Source organism: Cyprinodon variegatus, unplaced genomic scaffold, assembly GCF_000732505.1.
Source record: "Cyprinodon variegatus isolate N-32 unplaced genomic scaffold, C_variegatus-1.0 Scaffold113, whole genome shotgun sequence".
In the NCBI taxonomy this organism is placed as follows: Eukaryota; Metazoa; Chordata; class Actinopteri; order Cyprinodontiformes; family Cyprinodontidae; genus Cyprinodon; species Cyprinodon variegatus.
The window spans coordinates 266,667-287,071 of NW_015150566.1; the positions used below are offsets into that span (position 1 = coordinate 266,667).

General features: G+C 36.5%; 1 protein-coding gene across 1 annotated transcript in view; it reads right to left on the bottom strand.

The window, feature by feature from the left end:
• The window catches only part of LOC107085027, a 36,183-nt gene that overhangs the window by 1,441 nt on the left and 14,337 nt on the right, over nt 1-20,405 (bottom strand). Inside the window, exons 5-11 of the mRNA XM_015375150.1 lie at nt 17,917-18,482; nt 14,801-15,074; nt 14,514-14,709; nt 12,716-12,900; nt 10,978-11,073; nt 8,263-8,421; nt 3,535-3,628 (exon numbers count right to left, since the gene is read on the bottom strand). Coding sequence (XP_015230636.1) covers nt 3,535-3,628; nt 8,263-8,421; nt 10,978-11,073; nt 12,716-12,900; nt 14,514-14,709; nt 14,801-15,074; nt 17,917-18,482 — 1,570 coding nt within the window. The remainder of the gene's footprint in view (nt 1-3,534; nt 3,629-8,262; nt 8,422-10,977; nt 11,074-12,715; nt 12,901-14,513; nt 14,710-14,800; nt 15,075-17,916; nt 18,483-20,405) is intronic.

Genomic DNA, 20,405 nt, shown 5'->3' on the forward strand with positions numbered 1-20,405 from the left:
TCACCTCTGCATATTGTCTGTTTTCATATTTGTGCCTGAAATCAGCTTGCAGTCCATAAAAGCATCCACTTCTTTTCAGATAAGCCTGTATTTTCACCAGTAAAATGTTTTTGTTGTTATGTAGGAGACAAAATAACACTGTTCAGATCATTTTGTCCAATGCACATCTAATTATTCAGGGACTGTTTAGTCTCTATATTTATCCAAATAGTGGTAAGGTAAGGTATAAAGGAGCTATAAAGTTAGCAATCTCATGGTTTAGAGCTCAACTGGCTGTTCTCAATTGGTGCAATAATTCATTTAAGTACCACTAAGATTATTTCCACTGATCTTCTTTGTTAAACTCATCGAAGTGCATTATTTATTTTATCATTTTTATGGATTATGTTTTCCCATTCCTCAGTCAAGCATTTTAGCTACTTACAAAAAATAGATGGACTTGTATTGATTTAAGCATTGCCTAAATAATAGAAAATGTTTTTCTATTTTTAGAAATAAAAATAAAAAACAACTTATTGGACCATAGCGGGAAATTTAGATGTTTTTAGCAGGAAATTATGAAAAAAAAAAAAAAAAAAAACTCCTCATAAATCAACTAAAGCTCCTGCCCATCCCGTCTAATCAAGGTTTAACACTGCTGGGTTCTGCAACTCTACATATCAGTAGTGTATAAAAATTAAACTAGCTTCAACATTGAGCACTTCGTACATCGGGGTTACTAACATCATTGTAGGCAGCGCTGATATGTAAAGATAAGACAGCTCTACTAGAACATCGGACGATGAGAGACTTTCTAATTATTCAAACAGTTTGGAGAAGTTTAATCTAAACTATGATCATTTAATGAGAAAAGGTGTCAGAGCTTCAGCCTTTCTGGTTTAATGCACAGTTTGATGATCAGGTCAGAAGTGGTTCTACTGTGGATGGCGAAGCTGAGGACGACGCTGGTCTGCAGAAGCACCTTCTTCACATCTGTTTGCATTAATGGTTGGATGTTTTCCATCTGATGGGATTCTGTGGATCCTTGCCAAGTCTGTAAATTACCTCTCGGTGTTGTTAGGTTTATTCTTTATACATCATGTGCATTGTTATTCTGTTAGCCAGATTAGAGAGAGTAGAAGGCCTTCCTTCACATTGTGGATGTCACTGTGTGTAAGGAGATCATCTAAATAGGACAGCCTTCTTGTCTTTTAAAGATACACAGGATATGGGCACATCTTGGAGCGGGACTGATAGAGGAGAGCTATCTGTAATTCTTGGGCATACCTGTAGAGGCAAGATGCATGAAGTTCAAGACATGGATGGCGTGTCAGTTTCTGATACGGACAGCTAAACATCCACATGATGCAAAACATAGACTCATGAGATATAAGAAGGAGAAGATGACCTTGTTCGAGGCTCAATCTTTGCCGGACGCTCGCGGAAGTGATTTTTGAGCCCACAGCTGTGCAAGCTCCAAGCATTTTCTCTGTCCTGTAACGACCTGATCTGGAATAAACTCTGTTACTTTTTTACTCCTGTTTTTAGTCCTTTGTTATATGGTTTTACCCAGTTTGAGTTAAGAGTAGTAAATAACTTGCTCCCAGGAAAAGAACCGGAAGGGAAGTCCCAAGGCGCAACTGCCTTCAAGGGGACATAACTTCCTCATTTAACAGTGTAATGTGCAGAACAACAACACACTTGGTTTTGAAATAAATCAATAAAAAACAACCCAATTTAATGCTGCATGTAGAAATTTGTCTCAGTTTTGTGATTGACTAATTGTAGTGATTAGGGATGGGTATTTTCGCCAAAGTCCTGAATCGATTGGATTTTGATTCATACAGTTCTAAATCTATTAATTTCAATTCAATCTGTTTTTACAATAATGAAAGTGGTTCAACTGTGTTTCAAAATACTCATGGATTTTATTTTTTCCTGTCATATTAAACACAAAGTGCAAACTTGTAAATCCGACAGGTTAAACTTGAACAAAACTGTCTCAAAAGTGCAAACTTGTTTGTGAAAAGTGAAAAAGTGAAGCCTCACTCGAGCAAGCAGAGGTGACACAGAGGGGACACAGCACACATGCATAAGCTGCATTATCTTAACTGCACAAACCATATTTGCAGTGTTGTCTGTAATAACTACAGGGTGTTTACTGTTCAGCCCCCATTTGTTAATGTCTTCAGTCAACCTATTGGGTATATTTGCAGCTGTCTGACTTGAAGTAATCTTGAGTGCATCTTTCCTGCTTATTTAAATATGAACGTCAAACGCGTCACTATAAAACTAATTGATGTCATTCCCTAGACATCGATTTTGCAAAAATGTAAAGGAATCGATTCAAAATCAATTAAATCTATTTTTTTACCCAGCCCTAGTAGTGATGGTAAAAGCCAGGGATGATAGAAACTGTTTGGGGCACTAAAAAGCATTTGATTTGAAGACTTTCAATCTAAAGTCACCTAATCCTTAGCTCCTTGGCTAACATTTTATTCTTTATTGTTGATTTTTTTATTTGTTTTGTTGTAAAGGAATTTGTTATATTTATCTTGCAAGATGCTATATACACCAATATTTCCCTTATATTGATGAAAGATCATAACTAAACAGAACCTGCATCTCCCATTAAAGATCATCGGCTTCGCTTTGCATCTGCAGACAGTTTAGTTGGTTGCTATCAATCCAGTCCATATATGCAATGAATTTGATAGCTGCACCAATTGCAGTTTCCAGGGCAATAATGTCGGGCATGCCGAGTCTGATTTAGACTGATGCTGATTTTCTTTATAAAGAGATTGCAAAACACCTGGAATGTTTCAATCTTATTTCATAAAAAAAACGAAAAAAAAAAAACATAGAAAACCTGTGAAACAACAAAAACTTTTTTTAAGTGCATAGATTAATCTTGTAGATATGAAAACATTTTGAGCACTGACAGTGTCTTATTTTCAGACCCTTGCAAAGGCAGATAAGATCAGTGGTTAAGATCGGTTTCATATCTCAGCATCAGCTGATTACAGATCACCCAAAAAAAACACAGGGCCCACTGTTCGCCCCCTACATCGGTGAAATACTAATTAATTCTGCAGCTAATGATCGTTAAAAGTAAAAAAAAAAAAAACTGTCTTCTTACACAATGACATAAATGCTAAGAGCCGTTCGCATGACTTTCCTAATTAAAGGCGTGTTTTAAAAGGGGGAAAAAAATATAATTAACTAAACTGATTTTCTAGTTTTAGAATTGTTTTATATCCAAAAAGTTAAATACAAAGTTATTAACAAAAGCATCTGAAATGCTTCAACACCTAACAATTAGCTATCAGTAACTGATTGTTTTTGAATAAAGCAAAAAAAAATCAATAAAGTAAGAATCCTTTCAACATGCAAGACAAATTTCTGCAACACACGCTTAAAAAAATTTACGTGAAAGATTAAAAGAGCGGATTAAAAAATAAAGATTTAGCTGTAAATCCAGCCATTAAATGTTCTACAGTGCAACAGTAGCTAAAGAAGCAATGAGATAAAAGCAGAATAATTGCAGGTTCTCACCTTCTCCTGTAGAAATATGTGAACAGAGCAGCGCCGAGTCCAAGCAGGATGAGCATCAAAATGATCAGACCGATCTGTAACCCCAAGGCCGAGGCTGGGAGGGACACAACTCATTTCAGTAAAACAGCAAAAGAGGCAAACTACATACATAAAAAAAAACTTTTTTTCCTCTTCCATCTTTATTAAGCTCAGGAAATACAAGCTTTTGCCTCATAAGGACGACCAGACATGTTCACTATTCCTCCCCACCCCCAGAGTCTAACTCTAAGTCTCATATCTGCAAACATTTTATCATTAAATCTGTAACATCTAGTTCTCCTTCAACTCTGCATCGCTGCTAGAAATCCAGACATGAAATGTTTCTCTCCAGGCATACATTACCACAACAAATTTTAACAATTATAGATTTTCATTAAGAATTTTATCTCTCACTTTAAAAAGTATCCAGAATGCAAAAACTAATAAATGCGTGACAACATGTCTATTTGAAAATTAATCAAGTTATGCTTTTATGTGTAAAAAAAATAAAAAATAAAAAAATAAAAAAGCAGATAAAAGCAGGATTTCATATTTTTGTTTTACTTTGTAATGAGTAGAATAAATATTTATCCTCATCTTCATTTGTCCAGTACTTCAATATATTTCAATAAATATGGATTGAAAGGTTTTCTTCTTGTCGTGAGCAGCAGATTTTTTTAAAATGTCTATATATAACGTAACTATTTTCTACATCCACGTTTAAAACCGAAATCACAAGAAGTCTGGATAACAAATATGTTCCGATTTAAAGCAGTTTAATACATTTAGCTTAATTTAGCAGTTAATAAATGAGTGGAACAAGAAAGCCTTTAATTTTGAGCTGCAAGAGGAAAACCATTAGAGTTCCAGTTTAAAAAGCAATCTGGTCAAAAATTAAAATTAGTGACGCATGTTGGCAGCAGCATCATGCCTATTGTCTGTTTTTAGAACCAGTGAAGTCTGTCAGATATTCACCTTTTATCAGCACAACAACTCTAAACATACAGCCAGATCAATGGGATGTTTAAGATTAAATTGTAGACCAGTCAAAGCTCTTAACCTAATTCAAGCAAACTTTATGCTGATTAATTAATCTAATTGGGCTGAGCTTGAGCCATTCTCCAAATGAGAATTGGCAAAAATTGTAATGTGACATAACTTTAACTCCTGTGTCTGGAACCTTAATAAAAGTTTGCTTTCCAAAATATTCACTCAGTGTTGGTTACATTAAAGTACACCCCAATTAATACATCTTTTTGTCAAAAATAATAAAAATAACAGTCATGCTCTAGTTTGTGCCCCATGTCCCTGTTTAACACCTCCTGTCACATTACAAACTGTTAAACAAAATGTTAAAGAAAAAATGATAAATGGTGTGACATCTTTTGCACATCTACACCTGCAGGTTCAGACACCTGTAATCTCACAGTTTTAAAGAGTTGTTATGTCAAGAAGCCCTTCAGAAGTTCTGTAACAATGGTTCGTGATTGAAATCATCTTCCTGCTGCCGTGATTGTTCAAGAAGCTTTAGAATATAAATTAAGATTGGTGAAGAGCTGTTATTACTTAAATGAAAGTTAAAATGGTTTGAAGCTTGAAACTAATTGGAATAAACCAGTTTTGTGAAATTAAAACATTTTATAAAAAAAGTTGTTCTTCTCTGCAGAAAAGTAATGGAAATAAATATGGGAAAAATATACTCGAGGTGTATTTTTAAAATATTGTTGCCAAACTAATCTTTAATATCAGACTTATATGTCTCAATAATTGGAGTAGTTGGATGAAGAGCAGAACATTGTCTGTCTAATACCTTTTTCTGTTAGGGTTCCAGTTTGTGTGGGTTGTTTTTGTGTTTTCCTCTCTCCACCACCAGGCGGTGCCCTGTCCTCTTTGGGCCTCCCTGCACACCTGCGGCTCGTTGGGTTATTACCAGAGGAGTACTTGAGCAGCGGGCTGTCACCACCTCGACGCCAGAGTGTTTGCCAGTATTGGGTACTCTAGCCATACTGAGATTAGCAGAGTCTAAACTTTGCCTTGTCTCTCTGAGTCTAAGCTTTGCCTTTGTCTTTTGTTCTCCGGTAGGTTGCCCTCCTGATCCACTGGATAAGCCTGGTACTTCTACCCCCCTTGGAAGGAATAATTCAAGTCACACCGTGCAAGAGGAAACCTTCACCAGATCTGTTCAAGCCCACTTCAGGAAAACCCGGTGACAGTCCGTTCCATTGCTCCTCTGGACCCAACGCTAGTCTGCCTGTCCGCCCTCCAACGAGTTCATTCATCTCTGGATTAAACCCCCACAAACTGGACCCAAGGGAAACCAAGAATTCCCCCTAACGTGAGTCTTCTCCCGCAATTCACCAGTATCAGTCATTTTCTTTAAGGGCCTAGAACTGAGCTTTGTGATCTCCCCCTAACAGTTTCCGGTTCCTGTTCACCAGACCGCTGAAGTCCCACTGAAATAACCCTGCATATAATCTCTCTCTCTGTTTTTGTCAATCTCTCAATAAACCTGTTAACTTTTCCCTGGTTCTCTGAGTGAATCTCTGCATGTGGGTGAGATCATTAAAGCCCATCATGACAGTTTCCTTCATTTAAAAACGTTCAATTTAATTTATCTTATTCCTACAGTTCCAATCTACAATAAATGTCATTTAAAAGTCCAGTTTGTTTAAAGAAACTTAGAATCAGCTCAATCATAAAAACATTCCAGTTAGATCCATGTCATAGAATAAGAAGGTCCAGCTGAATGCATCAGGTCGCAGGATTTGCAGCAACAGTTAATCAGGGATGCAACTAACAATTATTTTGCTAATTAATTATTGTGTTGATTAATCGATTAACAATCAAATAGAAAAAGGTTCCTTGAAAAAGTTTTTTTAAGGAATTAAAGCAGCTGAAACTAAAACATTTCCCTTTAAGGAGTTCTGGATAGAGCATATTGACAAATAAATTTTTTTTTTTTAAATCTTATATTCAAAATATCTATTTTTCTGCTATTTTGGTCAAATCAATGCTCTAAGGGGGTCGCTCTATCAGTGAAAGGTATGTCTCTATACTCCTGTTAACAATTAATCGATTAGTAAATGAGTTGACATAATACATCGATTAATCACAATTAATGTGATTAACAGTTTCAGCCCTACAGTCAAATAACAGTTGCATTAGTTAATCCTGATGGAAATATTTGAGCTTCCATGTTGCAAAAGTGAAGGAAAAATACTTTTAACTGTTTAAATAAATCATCACTGATCAATCCACCATACATGTACTTTAGAGCTACCTGTTGTCTCCAATCTGCGCATCAGACGGTGTCTTTTCATGAATAAGGTTATTAGTGAAAAGTAGCCAAAAACTCTGGAAAGGTTGCTCATTATTCCTCATCAAATGTCTTTCCTTTACCAAATGGAGGATATTGTTCACCACATTTAATGCACATCGTGGTATTTTAATGCAGTAACCTTGAGCTCCATTTTGAAAGCGATATGAGGAACTCCTCCTGTTTTCAGTATAGATTTAATAAGGCCTTTATAAAACAGATAATATTGACATATTTTCTTTTATCTAAACGTTATATATTATTATTCATAAATAGATGTGTTTATTTTCATCATAATTTTTAAAAGTATTGTTCATTCGTATTGATCAACTTAAAATGTCCTTTAATAATTAAGGTAACTTTACATTTCTAAACAAAAGACATTCAAATGTTACTCCTCCAATAAAAAGAATGAATATGAATTTTGAGCCCAATACATTTTTCAACAAGACAAAGATATATTTACCAAAGTGAACCAATTGGTGTCCGGTTTTGTGATGGGTTAACAGATGAACCAGTTACCAGCTTTAATGGTTAAACTAGTAAAATATTTAATTTGTTCTGATGTTTTAAATGAAACTATTACTATCATTCAAAATCCTAATCGTCGGATTAATTTAGTAGAATATGATAACCTGATTAAAATTCTTTTGATGAAATGAGGATTATTACACGTTTTTTTATTGAATTATCACCGTCAAGCACGTTTCTTCAAACTTTAACTATTATGAGGTAATTTGATGTACTGTCCTTTGCATGTCATCTGGGATTTTAGCAGACAATCTTGTTGGACATTTAATGCTGGGGGGGATTCTTCCTCGATTCTTTGAAGACTGCTGTGCAATAAGGGACAATAAAGTGACTTAAACTTGTAAAATTTGTAAATTTAGATAGCATATATACACTGCAGGCATGAAATTCTCTTATTATAAGCCTTGATTACAAAGATCAGTTTGCAACCAGATATTATAAGAATATTACATGACAGTATACTACTGGAAGGAAATGCATCGAACAGAAAATGTATAGAAGTTGAAAAAGTGAGAAAATATCTAAGAAACCCAACAGATTTTGAATTTCTGTTTAAACTGAGACAAAAATGTAATTTCCCTGTAAAACCTGCATTGCTGCTTATTATCCACAGCTGATTTGATTGCAGCAGAGGCACAAATATTAACAAACCTGTGGACTATCATTAACAATCCTCTTTGTGTGTTTATACACTGAGGCGGATTACATTATTACATTAGCAGAGTACAGAATGTTCAATTATTAATTTAGCTGATTAGCAGCAGTTTGTTTTCCAAATATGAATAAATAAAGTGCAAAGCTGCATTTTAATGAAACAGTGTTTGATGCTGAAAGTCACAGATCTATATTAGAGATGTCCTGACCTGTATCTTTGTAACCCTCTGGGGTAGGAGTGGAGCAGGCCTCAGCAGGGGAGGAGGTGGTGCTGAACGTCTGGCTGATGAGCACCGCCTGGTGGTCTGACAGCGCCCTGATGTCCCCCCACACCCGCAGCCATCCAGACACACAAGAAAAATTGGTGCCTTTAACAGAGACAATAGAACCAAGAAGAGTTGAAACAAGAAACAGGAAGTTTGCCGTGTTTGGTTGTGAATGTCCTAATTTTTTTAGACTTGTCTCTGATATGGGATTGCATTGGTACCAGGGAAAAAAATGACACATTCAGTCAGAATATATCACATTTTATTTCCCAGCTCATGTACCTCCAACTTTTTTGGGTTGACAGTAAGAATGCAGTCATGGAGAGGAAAGGAACACCACTTTATCTCAATATGTTTCACAGGTTTTATGAAAGATAAACAGGTCAAAAGCAAAACAGGACTACGGCAGGATACTTATCAATGGAGATACTAAGTCAGTCTTTGTTCACTTCAATTTCACCTGAAGTTTATACTGTCAAAATACTAAATTTAGTCACATTTTTACCCCAGTAGACATTTTGATGTTAGAAAACAACACATTTAAACTGGTCTGCATGTAGAGAATCTGATTGAATTATAAAAATTTAGACCTAAAGATGCCTACATTAGTTCAACACACATGTTTTTTTTCTCCAGAAAAATCTGCTGGGCTCGGTTCAATCTGGAGAGCAGTGCTGAAAATGTTACACATTTAACTGGATTGATTCACTTTCTCACTACTTCAGCAAAGGTGGATCAAACCACCTGGACAATGTCATGTCAGAGGTGCTCATTTGGGGGTACGATTGCCTTTAAGATCAATTCTCATGGTATCGGTGCGTTAACAAATACGCACAAAAAAACTGGTTGCAGTTTTATGGTTTAACGCGTGATGTAAAACTGTGATAAAACAAAGAGCAGCCGACTAAAGAACTACACTAAAATAACCATAGCAGCACAGAAGGAAGGAGTCGTAGCTGCTGCTATCACATCTGATTGTCAGAGTCCACCATTTCATCTTTGAAACAGCAAAAACATTAAAAATATAAGTTGTTATGGTTTATAAGGAAAAATTTAGGGCCAAATAATTTATACTAGTGATTGTTTAAAACCAAACTTTGGTGGGTGAGCAGCAAATGTCATTTTGATAGGTTCTGCTTAATGTCCCTCTTTTCCCTTAACAGGTTTGATGGGAGCAAAACCAGATTAATATTAATACTACACATTATTGATCTGGTTTGCCATGTTGCATTAGCGGCTCCATAAAACAACACTTCACTGTGGATGAAGCAATCATGTATGGCAAACTGTTTAATACCTAAACTAAACTCAATTATTTTTCTTCTTTTTTCTTTTAGTCCTGTTCAGCATTATGGTTGCAGAACTGAAATCTGAGTGCTGTGCTACACTGAACAAATTTGCTTTGCCAAGGGAGGCTTTGTTGATGATTACCCAAAACTACTTTATTTATGCCTTTTGTTACCAAATTTTCATGTGACTGATAATGCCGAACCTGACAGAGACACAGAAGTAAGAAAAGCAGTCGAAAGTAAAGATATCTTTTGGACTAAACTATTTTTAAGAGACATTTTCTAAAATCTTATCTCTAGGTAAGAAGAATGCATATGGAGACAGATTTAGCTGAAAACCAAAAATGAGTGAATGCAAGATGTGACATCATGTATCTTAGGAAATTTAACATTTTAGGAAGAAGCGTAATTTTTAGAAATGGGTGTTTGTCTTACAGATCCTGTGTGGCAACTATATGTTTAAACCATTTGTCCTAATCATGCATCTCCATGACAGCATGATTAGCGCACACAGGAGTAAAAAAACAGCAGTGAGAAAAACAACTTAAATGTCCATATTGTGCACATTAAGAGACAAAAAAGGACCAGAATTCACTTGGAGTTGAATTCAGACCCAGGTTTTCAAACCTACAGTACCAGAGGTAATTTGTTTTTTGTTTTTTTACCAGCCCGGCCAAAAATAAGTGAATTATCTGAGAAAATTCTCTGGTCGGTTAAAGTCCAAGAAAATATGCATTTGTGGGGCTTTTGAGATGTTTCACCTGCTTATTTGAGGCTAACAAATGGATCATTTTCACACAACATGCCTGCTTACTTTAATCCACTGTTCTCTTGCCTTTCCAGAATTGAAAAATAAGCCTAAGCCTAACCACTAGTAAGGATTCTCAGTCATCCAGGTCATTAGCATTCCAAACAAAGAAAAGAAAATTTTCTTTTTTTTGGAATGCCTACTAAATCCTTTGTGTATCAAATGTGCTTCAATGCAGATAATCTATTCCAGATTATCTGCAGTTAAAGATGCAGTATATCTATAAAATCTGGGGCTTCATTCAGAGTTTCATGGTGTTTATTTCAGGAAAAAAAATTGTGGAGGCTTAAAAAAAATCTCGATTTGTTCTCTGATTAAACACCAATAAATCAGATATGGTCACATTTACAACATTGGTTCCACTTGAAAATTATCCTTTAATGCCTTTATGTCACAAAAGTACAAACTTTTACATTTACGCTTTTTAACTTTTGAGCTGTATTTGATTTATATCAGAAATGTAATTTCAGGTGGGAAAAGTTCCTGAAACCCCTCGGGCTTAAGGGGTTAATGCTGTTAATAATCTCATCTCCTACATGAAGAGAGGTGAAGAAGCCTTACTTTGCAGATGGAGCGCAGAGATACCGCAGTGACACCTCTGTTCCAAGTAGTCAGCCACCTCCACCACCTTCCCTCCATGAATCAGACCGCTGCAGTCTGGGGTAAACAGAGAGGAAAATGAGGAGGTTTATTTATTTTGTTACCAATAATTCTAACCATTTTACTTTATTTAGAGCAAACGTTTTAACAGGTTTTCTAAAAAAAGACTAATCTGACAATGGATTAAAATCTAGGTTATATAATAAAAAGGATAATAAACCTTTGGGATTTAACCAGTTTATGTAGGAATAAAACAGAATAAATAATTGTATTCTTTGTTATTCATAGATGTATGGAAATGAGTACAAGAAAAATGTAGAAGGAGGAACAGAAAGAGGGGGATGAAAATAAGTCGGTATGTTTATGTTTCTCCTCTTTCATGTAGCTGATTGGTGGAAATGTGGATCTAAACAGTAACTATAGAAAGCCTCTAACAAGCTCTCTCTGGATAAGACAGAGTTGCTGCTGTTTACGTCTGCAGAGAGCTTCTAAATTTAAACTAAACACCACAGAACTGGGTGGGGCACGTTATTTCATAATTCTTTAAGATTTTCATATCATGTCCATTCAAGCCTGTGAGACTCAGACACACCTTAGTGCTTAGCTTTAACTCTGCTAAATCCAACGAAGGAATCCTGATTACGATGTTGCTGCTTTATGGAAATATTACCGTAGTTTTAATTCTTTTGAGCAAAGAAATGATTCAGAAGAAAATAAAGCTTCATTTTCTAACTGATGTGGTTTATCTGCAGCCTTCCATCCTTTCATTGTGTCTGTCTGTCATATGAGCAGCGCTGTCTGTTCATTTAGCATTCTTATTCTCTGCTAAGTGCTTCTGGGAGACTGAAGGGGAGGACAGATTTAATATTTTAGTACTTGTCTGAAGAAGGCTCAGATGATTAACATCAAAAAGTCTTTACAGTCCAAAATATGAAAAATGTTCCCCTATTTCCTCCAACTTTAATGACTGAGAATGAGCAAATGATTGAAATGCTGTTCGTCAAAACAAAGGAATTAAAGCAGCTGGTGAAGATTCTCAGTCATCAAGGTCATAGTCATTCCAAAAAAGTAAAAAAAAAAATCCACTGAACCTTGTTTGTAGACATTTCACTTTCCATCCAGGAATTTTTTGATGTGAAATAAGCCATTTATGTTAAGAGAGAAAAACCTTAAACAGAGGAGGTGGTCTAAGGTTTCAGCTCTCAAACTCCTACAATGCAGTGAAAGAGTTGATTCCTTCCTGCTATAATAATACTCATCGCCATGCAGGGGACTGAGACATCTTGCCTCTTCATCCAGGCCAAAAATGCCCCTAATGACTCCCCTGTTTCAGAGGCATAAACCAGTATCGGGTATCGCAGGCTAACAGAGACCTAAACTACTCCCCAGTACTAAGGGGCGGACCTGTTCTTCCGGTTCAATTAGCATCTTTTCTAAGCCGTTACAAGCCTTTGTTGGGTGACTCTATAGAGCTTGAAACGAAACACTATTTCAGACATTTTGAATTGAAAAAGCTTCCTGGAAGGGAAGCGAAATTTCTTCAAACTTGTAAAAAAAAAAAGTCCAGTTTTTTGTTTTTAACTATTTTGGAAAAATTAAAGCAGCCTATCTTTCTTCCTAGATTCGGTTCTCTCAAATTTTCACTATATCACTTCTGCAAATGTCTTTTTGTAAACAATTAAAACAAATAATTCTTCACCTCCTGACTGCTCTTGTCCCTCGTTCGATGGGCGTTCCAGGCAGAGTTGGACCTGAGTCGAGTAGGCGGAGCTTGGGCAGAGGTTGTTTCTGTGAGGCGTGGCGGACGAGGTGGTCCACGAGGACGGGCTCCTGACCTCACAGCATGAGCATCGGCTGAGTGAGATGGGACCATTCCCCACAGACCTGCACAACATTCCACACAAGAACATCGTCACATACAGATGTGCATTTTCTATATCTGGGGCTTCTGATGGGTTTATGGGTCCAGATCATGAACTCCAACCTTGATTTAGTCTGTATAGAAGCAACTGCACTCATGTGAATATCTTACTGTAATTACTGTATATACAGTATATACCACATGCACCTTTTCCTCCTTTTGACAATTGAGCAAATGTGACAAGGGAATTTCTCCACTGCGGGATCAATAAAGTCTAGATTATCTTATTTTAGGAGGCGTGTGTTACTGTTTATTTTTCCTTAGCTTCAGAGGCTACTTCACTGTAAAAAGCAATACCCTCAATTAGCCATCATGGCTTATGTCTATATTTGACTCACACTTAACTTTTAGAGTTCAGAAACTTCAACTTAATTTCATGAGTTTATTTCATTCCAACTAGATGTTGTAAGACAGTTTAAAGAAATATAAATTTGGAAAAGTTAACATACCGTAACATTCTAAGTTTTAAAATTGTATGTTTTAATCTGATATGGGAATCAAAATTAATATATACTACTCACACCTGAGCAGGTGCTTTCCTCACTTATGCTTGCCTATCAACTAAAGAGGCTGATCACCTTAACTTATGAAGGATGGGAAAAGTGAAGTGGCAGATAGTTACTTTTTAACAGCAATATTAGTAATAAAAAGGTGTTGCAGCATTTGGCATGCTATTTTTAAAGAAAAAACTTTTCTTAACAGCCACAAAATCTAGATCAGGGGTCTTCAAAGTTTTCCAGGCCAAGGATCCCCAAACTGATGCGATATCTAATTATATATATTGTATGAAATTGTGTTATATCAAACTGGTCCTACAGTCATTCTATTACATATAGAGTAATGTAACAACAGTAATTTCTCCCTGGGATTATTAAAGTATTTCTGATTCTGATTCCTGGTTAATGGGACAGGTGTTGTGAATAAAAAGGTGCCCAGCTTGAAAGAGCTCCTGTGTGTCGCTGAATGTGTGCATTGATGACTGCAGAAAGGAGACACCTAAAACCAACATTAAATATTACAACAACAAATTTTTATCAAGTGACAAACTATTAAAACTTTTTGAGTGAAAGTTTTTCTTGAAATCGAGTTAACTCATGTTTTTAACGCAGCTTTTGAACAAATATTAAACCACCCTGACCATTATTACAGTGTAGACATATTTGTCATATTCTATTTATCTTATTTTTTGTATTCATAATTTCCCTGCATCATGGTCTACAAGAAGTGCAAGCTTATTTGAATTTTATTTTGTGTGCATTATTATTAAAGATGTGCCAACAAATCACAAAGATACAGACAGAAACTTTTACTTCAACCTCTAATCAGTGATCAGATAAAGTGGGGTGAAAATTTGGATTTATCTTTTTCTTCTTATTTTCGGTTTGGTTTAATGGATCAAATCAACAGTTTTTACTTGATTTTCATGTAAATTCAAATCCACTACTACTATCAAAAAGTGCATATCTTCTGCTATTTTATATGCTGATTTCTCGTCAATGTAAAAAGCAGTTCATTTTGTTTAAAATTTAATTTTGTTTCCCCTTTAGAAAGTAGTGCTGCATGTCTGTGATTTCACCTTGAAGCAGGGATGACTTGTCTCCCCCTTGTGGTGGAGAGAGAGGATAGCAGTCGCTGGTTTTCACTGAACACCAGCACATCTCTGAGGCTTGAGTTGGTCAGAGCATTACCAGCTCTGCAGACGCTAAACAGGTCATAGCAGAGGACCACTGCTCCGCGTGCCGGCATCGAGGTGCCATCAGGAAACACCTGATCTACGCAAGACAGAAACACAGCAAAAGAGTCAGTATTAGTTTTATTTTTAAACAGGATGGACATCACAGACCAAGGTTCCACTGCTCTCACCTGCTTCAGTGACATTTCCAATGACGTATAACCCATCCTGATCAATAAAACCTTTTAAAGGAAGAGCCATGACTGTCCCGCTGAAGTCCTGGTCGAACACAGTGAGCACAAGGCCTCTCAGTTCTGTCCTGGGTGGTCCATGTAACTCCACAAAGGCAGTCTGCTGGCTGTGATTGCTCCAGTGCCTGCTGGACACCTCACTGATGACAACACCCTCAGGCGCTGGAGGAGGCCGGGGGCAGATGTTTTCCCGGAGAGGTGTGGGGGGAGCAACCTAGAATGATTCATCAACTTCAGAAACTTTGAAACAAGTGCAAAATGACATCTATCCATCCATCCATCCATTTTCTGACACGCTTCATCCCAAGTGGGGTCACGAGGGGTGCAAAATGACACCTTTACAAAACATTCCTGAGAATGAGGAGAACTTAGCTCTATTAAAAAGCTATAAAAATTAGAGTACAAGTTAATTTCATTTTTATTTTTTTAAGTACACAATCCGTCAATGGAATAAGGTGATTTTAAAATATGAAAAAAGACCCCTCAAAAACGATCTAGAAATAAGAAAAAATGGCTTAAATTAAGTGTGTTTACGCTTACTTTGAGTAGGTAAATAAGATGATTGAGTATTTTTACTCTTAAAAAAAGATAAGCAGATATTATGCATTTAAAATGAGACAATGCAATTATTGTTTCTTATTTTAAATGTAAATTTCCTTGTTCCATTAACAAAGTGTCTCACTTACATCCTAAATACAAGAAAAAAATGACTTATTCAGATTTGTATGTGTAATTTGTATTTTTGTAGTGTATTTCACATGCATAATACCTTATTAGTCTTTCATTGTTAAATCATCTTATTTACCGGCTCAAATCAAGGGCAAACACATTTTCAGTTGTGCTTGAAAGGTTACATACCCTCCTATTAAAGAGAAATAACTTGACTTCAATGATTGTTCAACAAAATTTATTCTAGGAGCTCCATCAGGCCTGCTCTTTTATTTATTTATATATATTCCAAATCAGTGACATGATTTCCATGTTATTATTATTTGTATTTATTAATACTTTTGTCACCTTTAGATTTTTTCTGTCTTTGATGAAGGGGTATGTAAAATTTAAAGCACAACTGTATTTTTCAATCCCTGTTTAATTTTAGATAATTTTTTTGCAGAGAATTTTCTCCCTGATATAGATCATCTGGTTGTTTTTGGGTTTTTTTTGGACAATATTTTACAGATATTCCTGAAAAAATATGAAATAATTTCAGTTTAAAAAAACAAAAAAAAAAACTGTCCAAACAATTATGTTCATGTCTGATAAATCAATGAACCCCCAAAACACAATGAATGATTGTGCCATAACAACGCCTATGAGTTTTTTACGATAAATAGGGAACACATTTTATTATGTTGATTTTAAGTCTCATCATATCAATTCAGCTTTTAAGTTTAACTCACCCCATTTTGAAAACATTACAAAGCCCCATAACATCTTATGTAAATGTCATCAAAGTGGTCGTAGCCAGGAGACACTGGGGGGGCAGAGCTAAATGTGGGGATGAGTGGGAGTCCAGATGGGGGTGTGGTCAGGATGAGGGAAAATATTAGCCAACCTTGCTTAGATTAGACCTACAGAAGCATTAAGAGTGAGCAAAGTGAAATTAGTAGTTTTACCAAAGAAAGATTTTTTTTTTTGTTGATGCTGAGGGACACTTTGTGGATCTGAGCTCAACTGCCTTAGTGATGGAGGACATATTGACTGCTATGAGGGCGTGTCTGAGGGAATTCTTATATTTAAACAGGGAGTTAAAATCAGCTAAAGCCTGCATAAGTAAAGAATGCATGAAGATATTTGATCTCTTTTAGCTATAGTACCACTAAGTAAATTCAACAGCAGTAGCCACAGTTCTACTCATTTCTACACATTTCAGCTCTATTTCTTCTCTAGATATTTAACAACAGAATTTAAAACTAAAGGATAACATAAAAAAAAGAAGAAGAAGCACAGTAAAATTAGTAGTGCACCATACACTCAGTTTATACAGTTTAACTGCAAAAAAAAAAAAAAAGTAGATTTTTGGGGGAGCTGCACTATAAGGTTAGTCTTTAACTAGGTTTTTCCTATTGTTTCAGTATCAGTTCTAGGAACCATTCAGAGGGGTGATGATATGGCATGGAGGTAGGACCCATGACCCCTGAACTAGCTGTTGCAGGTTCGAGTCCCTGCCCTGCTGACCTTTGCTGAATCTCTCTATCCTCTCTTGTAACCCACTCATGTCTCCATACTTTCAAGAATAAAAAAATAAAGGCTAAAAATAATCTTTGAGAAACCTTTCAGAGGTGAATTTCTGGTTTTTAACTTAAAAACAGGAATCAAAGTTCCGTTAATAACAGCAAGTCCTCAAGATATGGAATAGCCAAAGCACATACAGAGAACCACACTACTACCGGTAATCAAATGTGTTTGATTGTGGACATTAATCTCTTTTTTTTTTTATTTCTATGTTCCCCAGATGCACGCCTTCTGAAATGCTCAAGTCCAGTCTTTAAGACCCACTATCCTGCAACTTTCTGTTGCCCACCATTTTTAACACATCAGAATATACGAGTGGCTCGTTACTATGCCTCTGCTAAACTAAATGAGGGGATTCAGGAGTGTAAGAGAAAAGATGCAGCTAAAAGTTACAGGATGGTAGCTCTTGAGGACTGGACCTTAGCACCTCTGATCTAAATAATGTCCACTTTAGTAACCTCTGTCCTAAAAAGTTGACCCTCTTTAAGAGACCAGGAAGCTGATGGGATCTTCTATGACCTCTTGGATGATTTGTTAAAGAACCCTGTAGGGTTCTCTGAAGTTTAGTAGTAAGATGCATAATCTTATAAGTGGGATGTTTATATTTTTAAATAGCGACGGGTTGTTTTGGATAATTTTATAAAACCATCACATGCAAACTGCTTTGGTATGTCCTTATATTAACTTTATATTAGAACTTGGTTGATGAGCCAGAAAATGAACGTGTAAGAAAAACATTTCATTTTCATTTCCTTTCAAAGGTCACAAAGATGAAAGAACGTTTTTTTCAAAAATGCCTCATTATTTATTTAATACTTCACCGAGAAAGCAGACAGATCCAAAGGGTAGAGGCCTCCGCAGCGGCTGAGGGTTTCATCCCCCGTCAGAACGCGGTCGTCCTCCAACAACGGCAGCTGTCCTGGTGTCAGAGCTTTGCTCAGTTCCTGTGCCTCCCTATCTGACCCCTTCTGTCGATAGACCACAGCATCCAGCAGGCCCTTTGTTGGGATCCCTCTCTGAGTAGCCGACGGCGGCCCGGATAGGCTACGGTACAGAGCCACAGCGTCCGGTCCATTCTGGATGGTGTTGGGAGGAAGGCGTAAAGACGGAGCCGGCACCAGCCTGTGGCTGCCCAGCAGGAAATAGCCTTTGGAGGTGGTGAAATGCCCGCTCAGGCTGATCTCCTGATATGGCTTGTTGTTGTGCGCACTAAAGAGCAGAATCCAGACATCCTGCAGGGAGACCCTGACACCGGACGGGTGCCAGAGCTCGATGTACTCTCCATCCTCGGCTGCACCAGGCGTGTCTGTGTTCAGCTCATTGATCAGGAAGTCACCACTGCTCCCAGGTGGGAGGTGACGCGGTGAATCTGTACCTCCAGGAATCACTAAAGTAGAAAAACAGAATATTTATTAAGAGCAAGAACAATTTCACTATGAAGCCTATACCCATACAATTTAAATATGAATACATGGGACATATTCATCACAATATTCATAAACATACAACTTTTACAACCCACCCCATCATTTCAATGGTTCCAACACTTCTCAGGGCTCAGGGAACAGATACAATTTGTCATAAATTCGTTCATATTTACAAATCAACTTTTTTTTTTTTTGAATGAGTAAAATTATTCCTAATTTCTTTTTTTTTATACAATATAACTAAATTGCTCTAAACTAAACTCTGAAAATGCAAATAAAAAAATGGAACAACAAAGTTTTAAAACAGTTTTTTCATTAAACATCCTAAACTGACACGACAAAGTAAACTTAGTAAGATATTCATAGATATTATAATATAGATATAATATAGATAATATATTATATTATATTCATTAATAGATATTTTTCATGAGCATAGACATTTGAAATATCATCAACTTTAAACAAAATCATATACATTTTATTTTTTGTTGTTGAAAATAATCTAAACAAGCCTCTCCTTTTCCCATCAGTCAGATGCACATTTGGCATTTGCACAATAATCACTTCCAGCTGTGCAGTCTCTCTATGTGCCCAGTACTTGCTCATCCAGCACTGCAGCCACACTTCCTAAGATTTTAAGTGGCTTTCCAAGCCGTCAGCTATAACAGAACACCATGTACTACATAGTTAAACACACAGATTTATCACATGCTAACTATGTAACTTTACCCAAAAATAAGCACTGATTCAATCTAACTAAATAACTCATAATAACAGTTGTTGCATCATGACAAAATTACACCACATTTGTTGAGGACAATGAAAACAATGAGCAGAAAACCATGTCACAATCAACCGATTTATACTTTATGCACTATGCATGAGAATATTTCATACCAATATCCATGCAAATGTTTGATTCAAAACAGGTCTAGTTTACAAACAGATTAACGGATGGCATGCCTCTACTGTTCTATGCATGAGCGTCTGTTTTTTCTTCTAACCAAAAACATTTTCTCTCCTCCTCAATTTGAAGTCATCATTGCAATAATAGCAATAGGTGGGGTATGGTTGCAGGATGCTGTTGTGGTAAAATAATTCCCACCCTGAGTCATTAAAACAAATTTAAATACAGGATCATAGACAAAAAAATGCTAAATATATTAGTTAGCAGTGTTGAAAGCACAACCTTTTTTACAATCATGGTGTAAAATGGCCGATGTTTAAATAGCAGATTTAATAAGTCAGTAAAAGCATGCTGACAGCATCGGCAAACTGCCAGCAGTAATTAAAAATACCACAGAGGTGGAGAATAATCGTCATCTCTCATTTCCAACTGGGTGTTGTTCACATGTTACGCAAAGCACCACCAACAGGCTGTTATATAAGACCACTGGTTTTATCCTGCTTTCCCTGAAGGCCATAAACACAACCGGCAGATATCCGGAGGCCTGAATCAGTCAGATCATGGCCTGTTTGCTCAGTTTCCATCAACAACAATTCCTAGCATCGCCTGAAGACAAACATGGTGAGGCTCAAGAGAAGCTTTTCCCCCCCTCGGGGTATCTGGGTGCTCATTGAGAACATGGCCTGTGGCTGTCCTGTCATGCTTCTTTTACCACCACCAGTATCGGCTCAACAGCTACATCAGATTATATTAGACAAAGACAAACTTCTTTTCCAAATCCAAAGGGGTAAAAAAAACAAAAACAAAACAAAACTGGGGCATTGTAGCCTCTAAAACTATAACTTTACATGGTGGTTTATACATAAGATCACGTTTCACTTAATTTACTTATAGGCATTACTAGGGTTGGGAATTGAAAAGATTTTCACGATTCCGATTCCCTTTTCGATTCTATGAAACGATTCGATTCTTT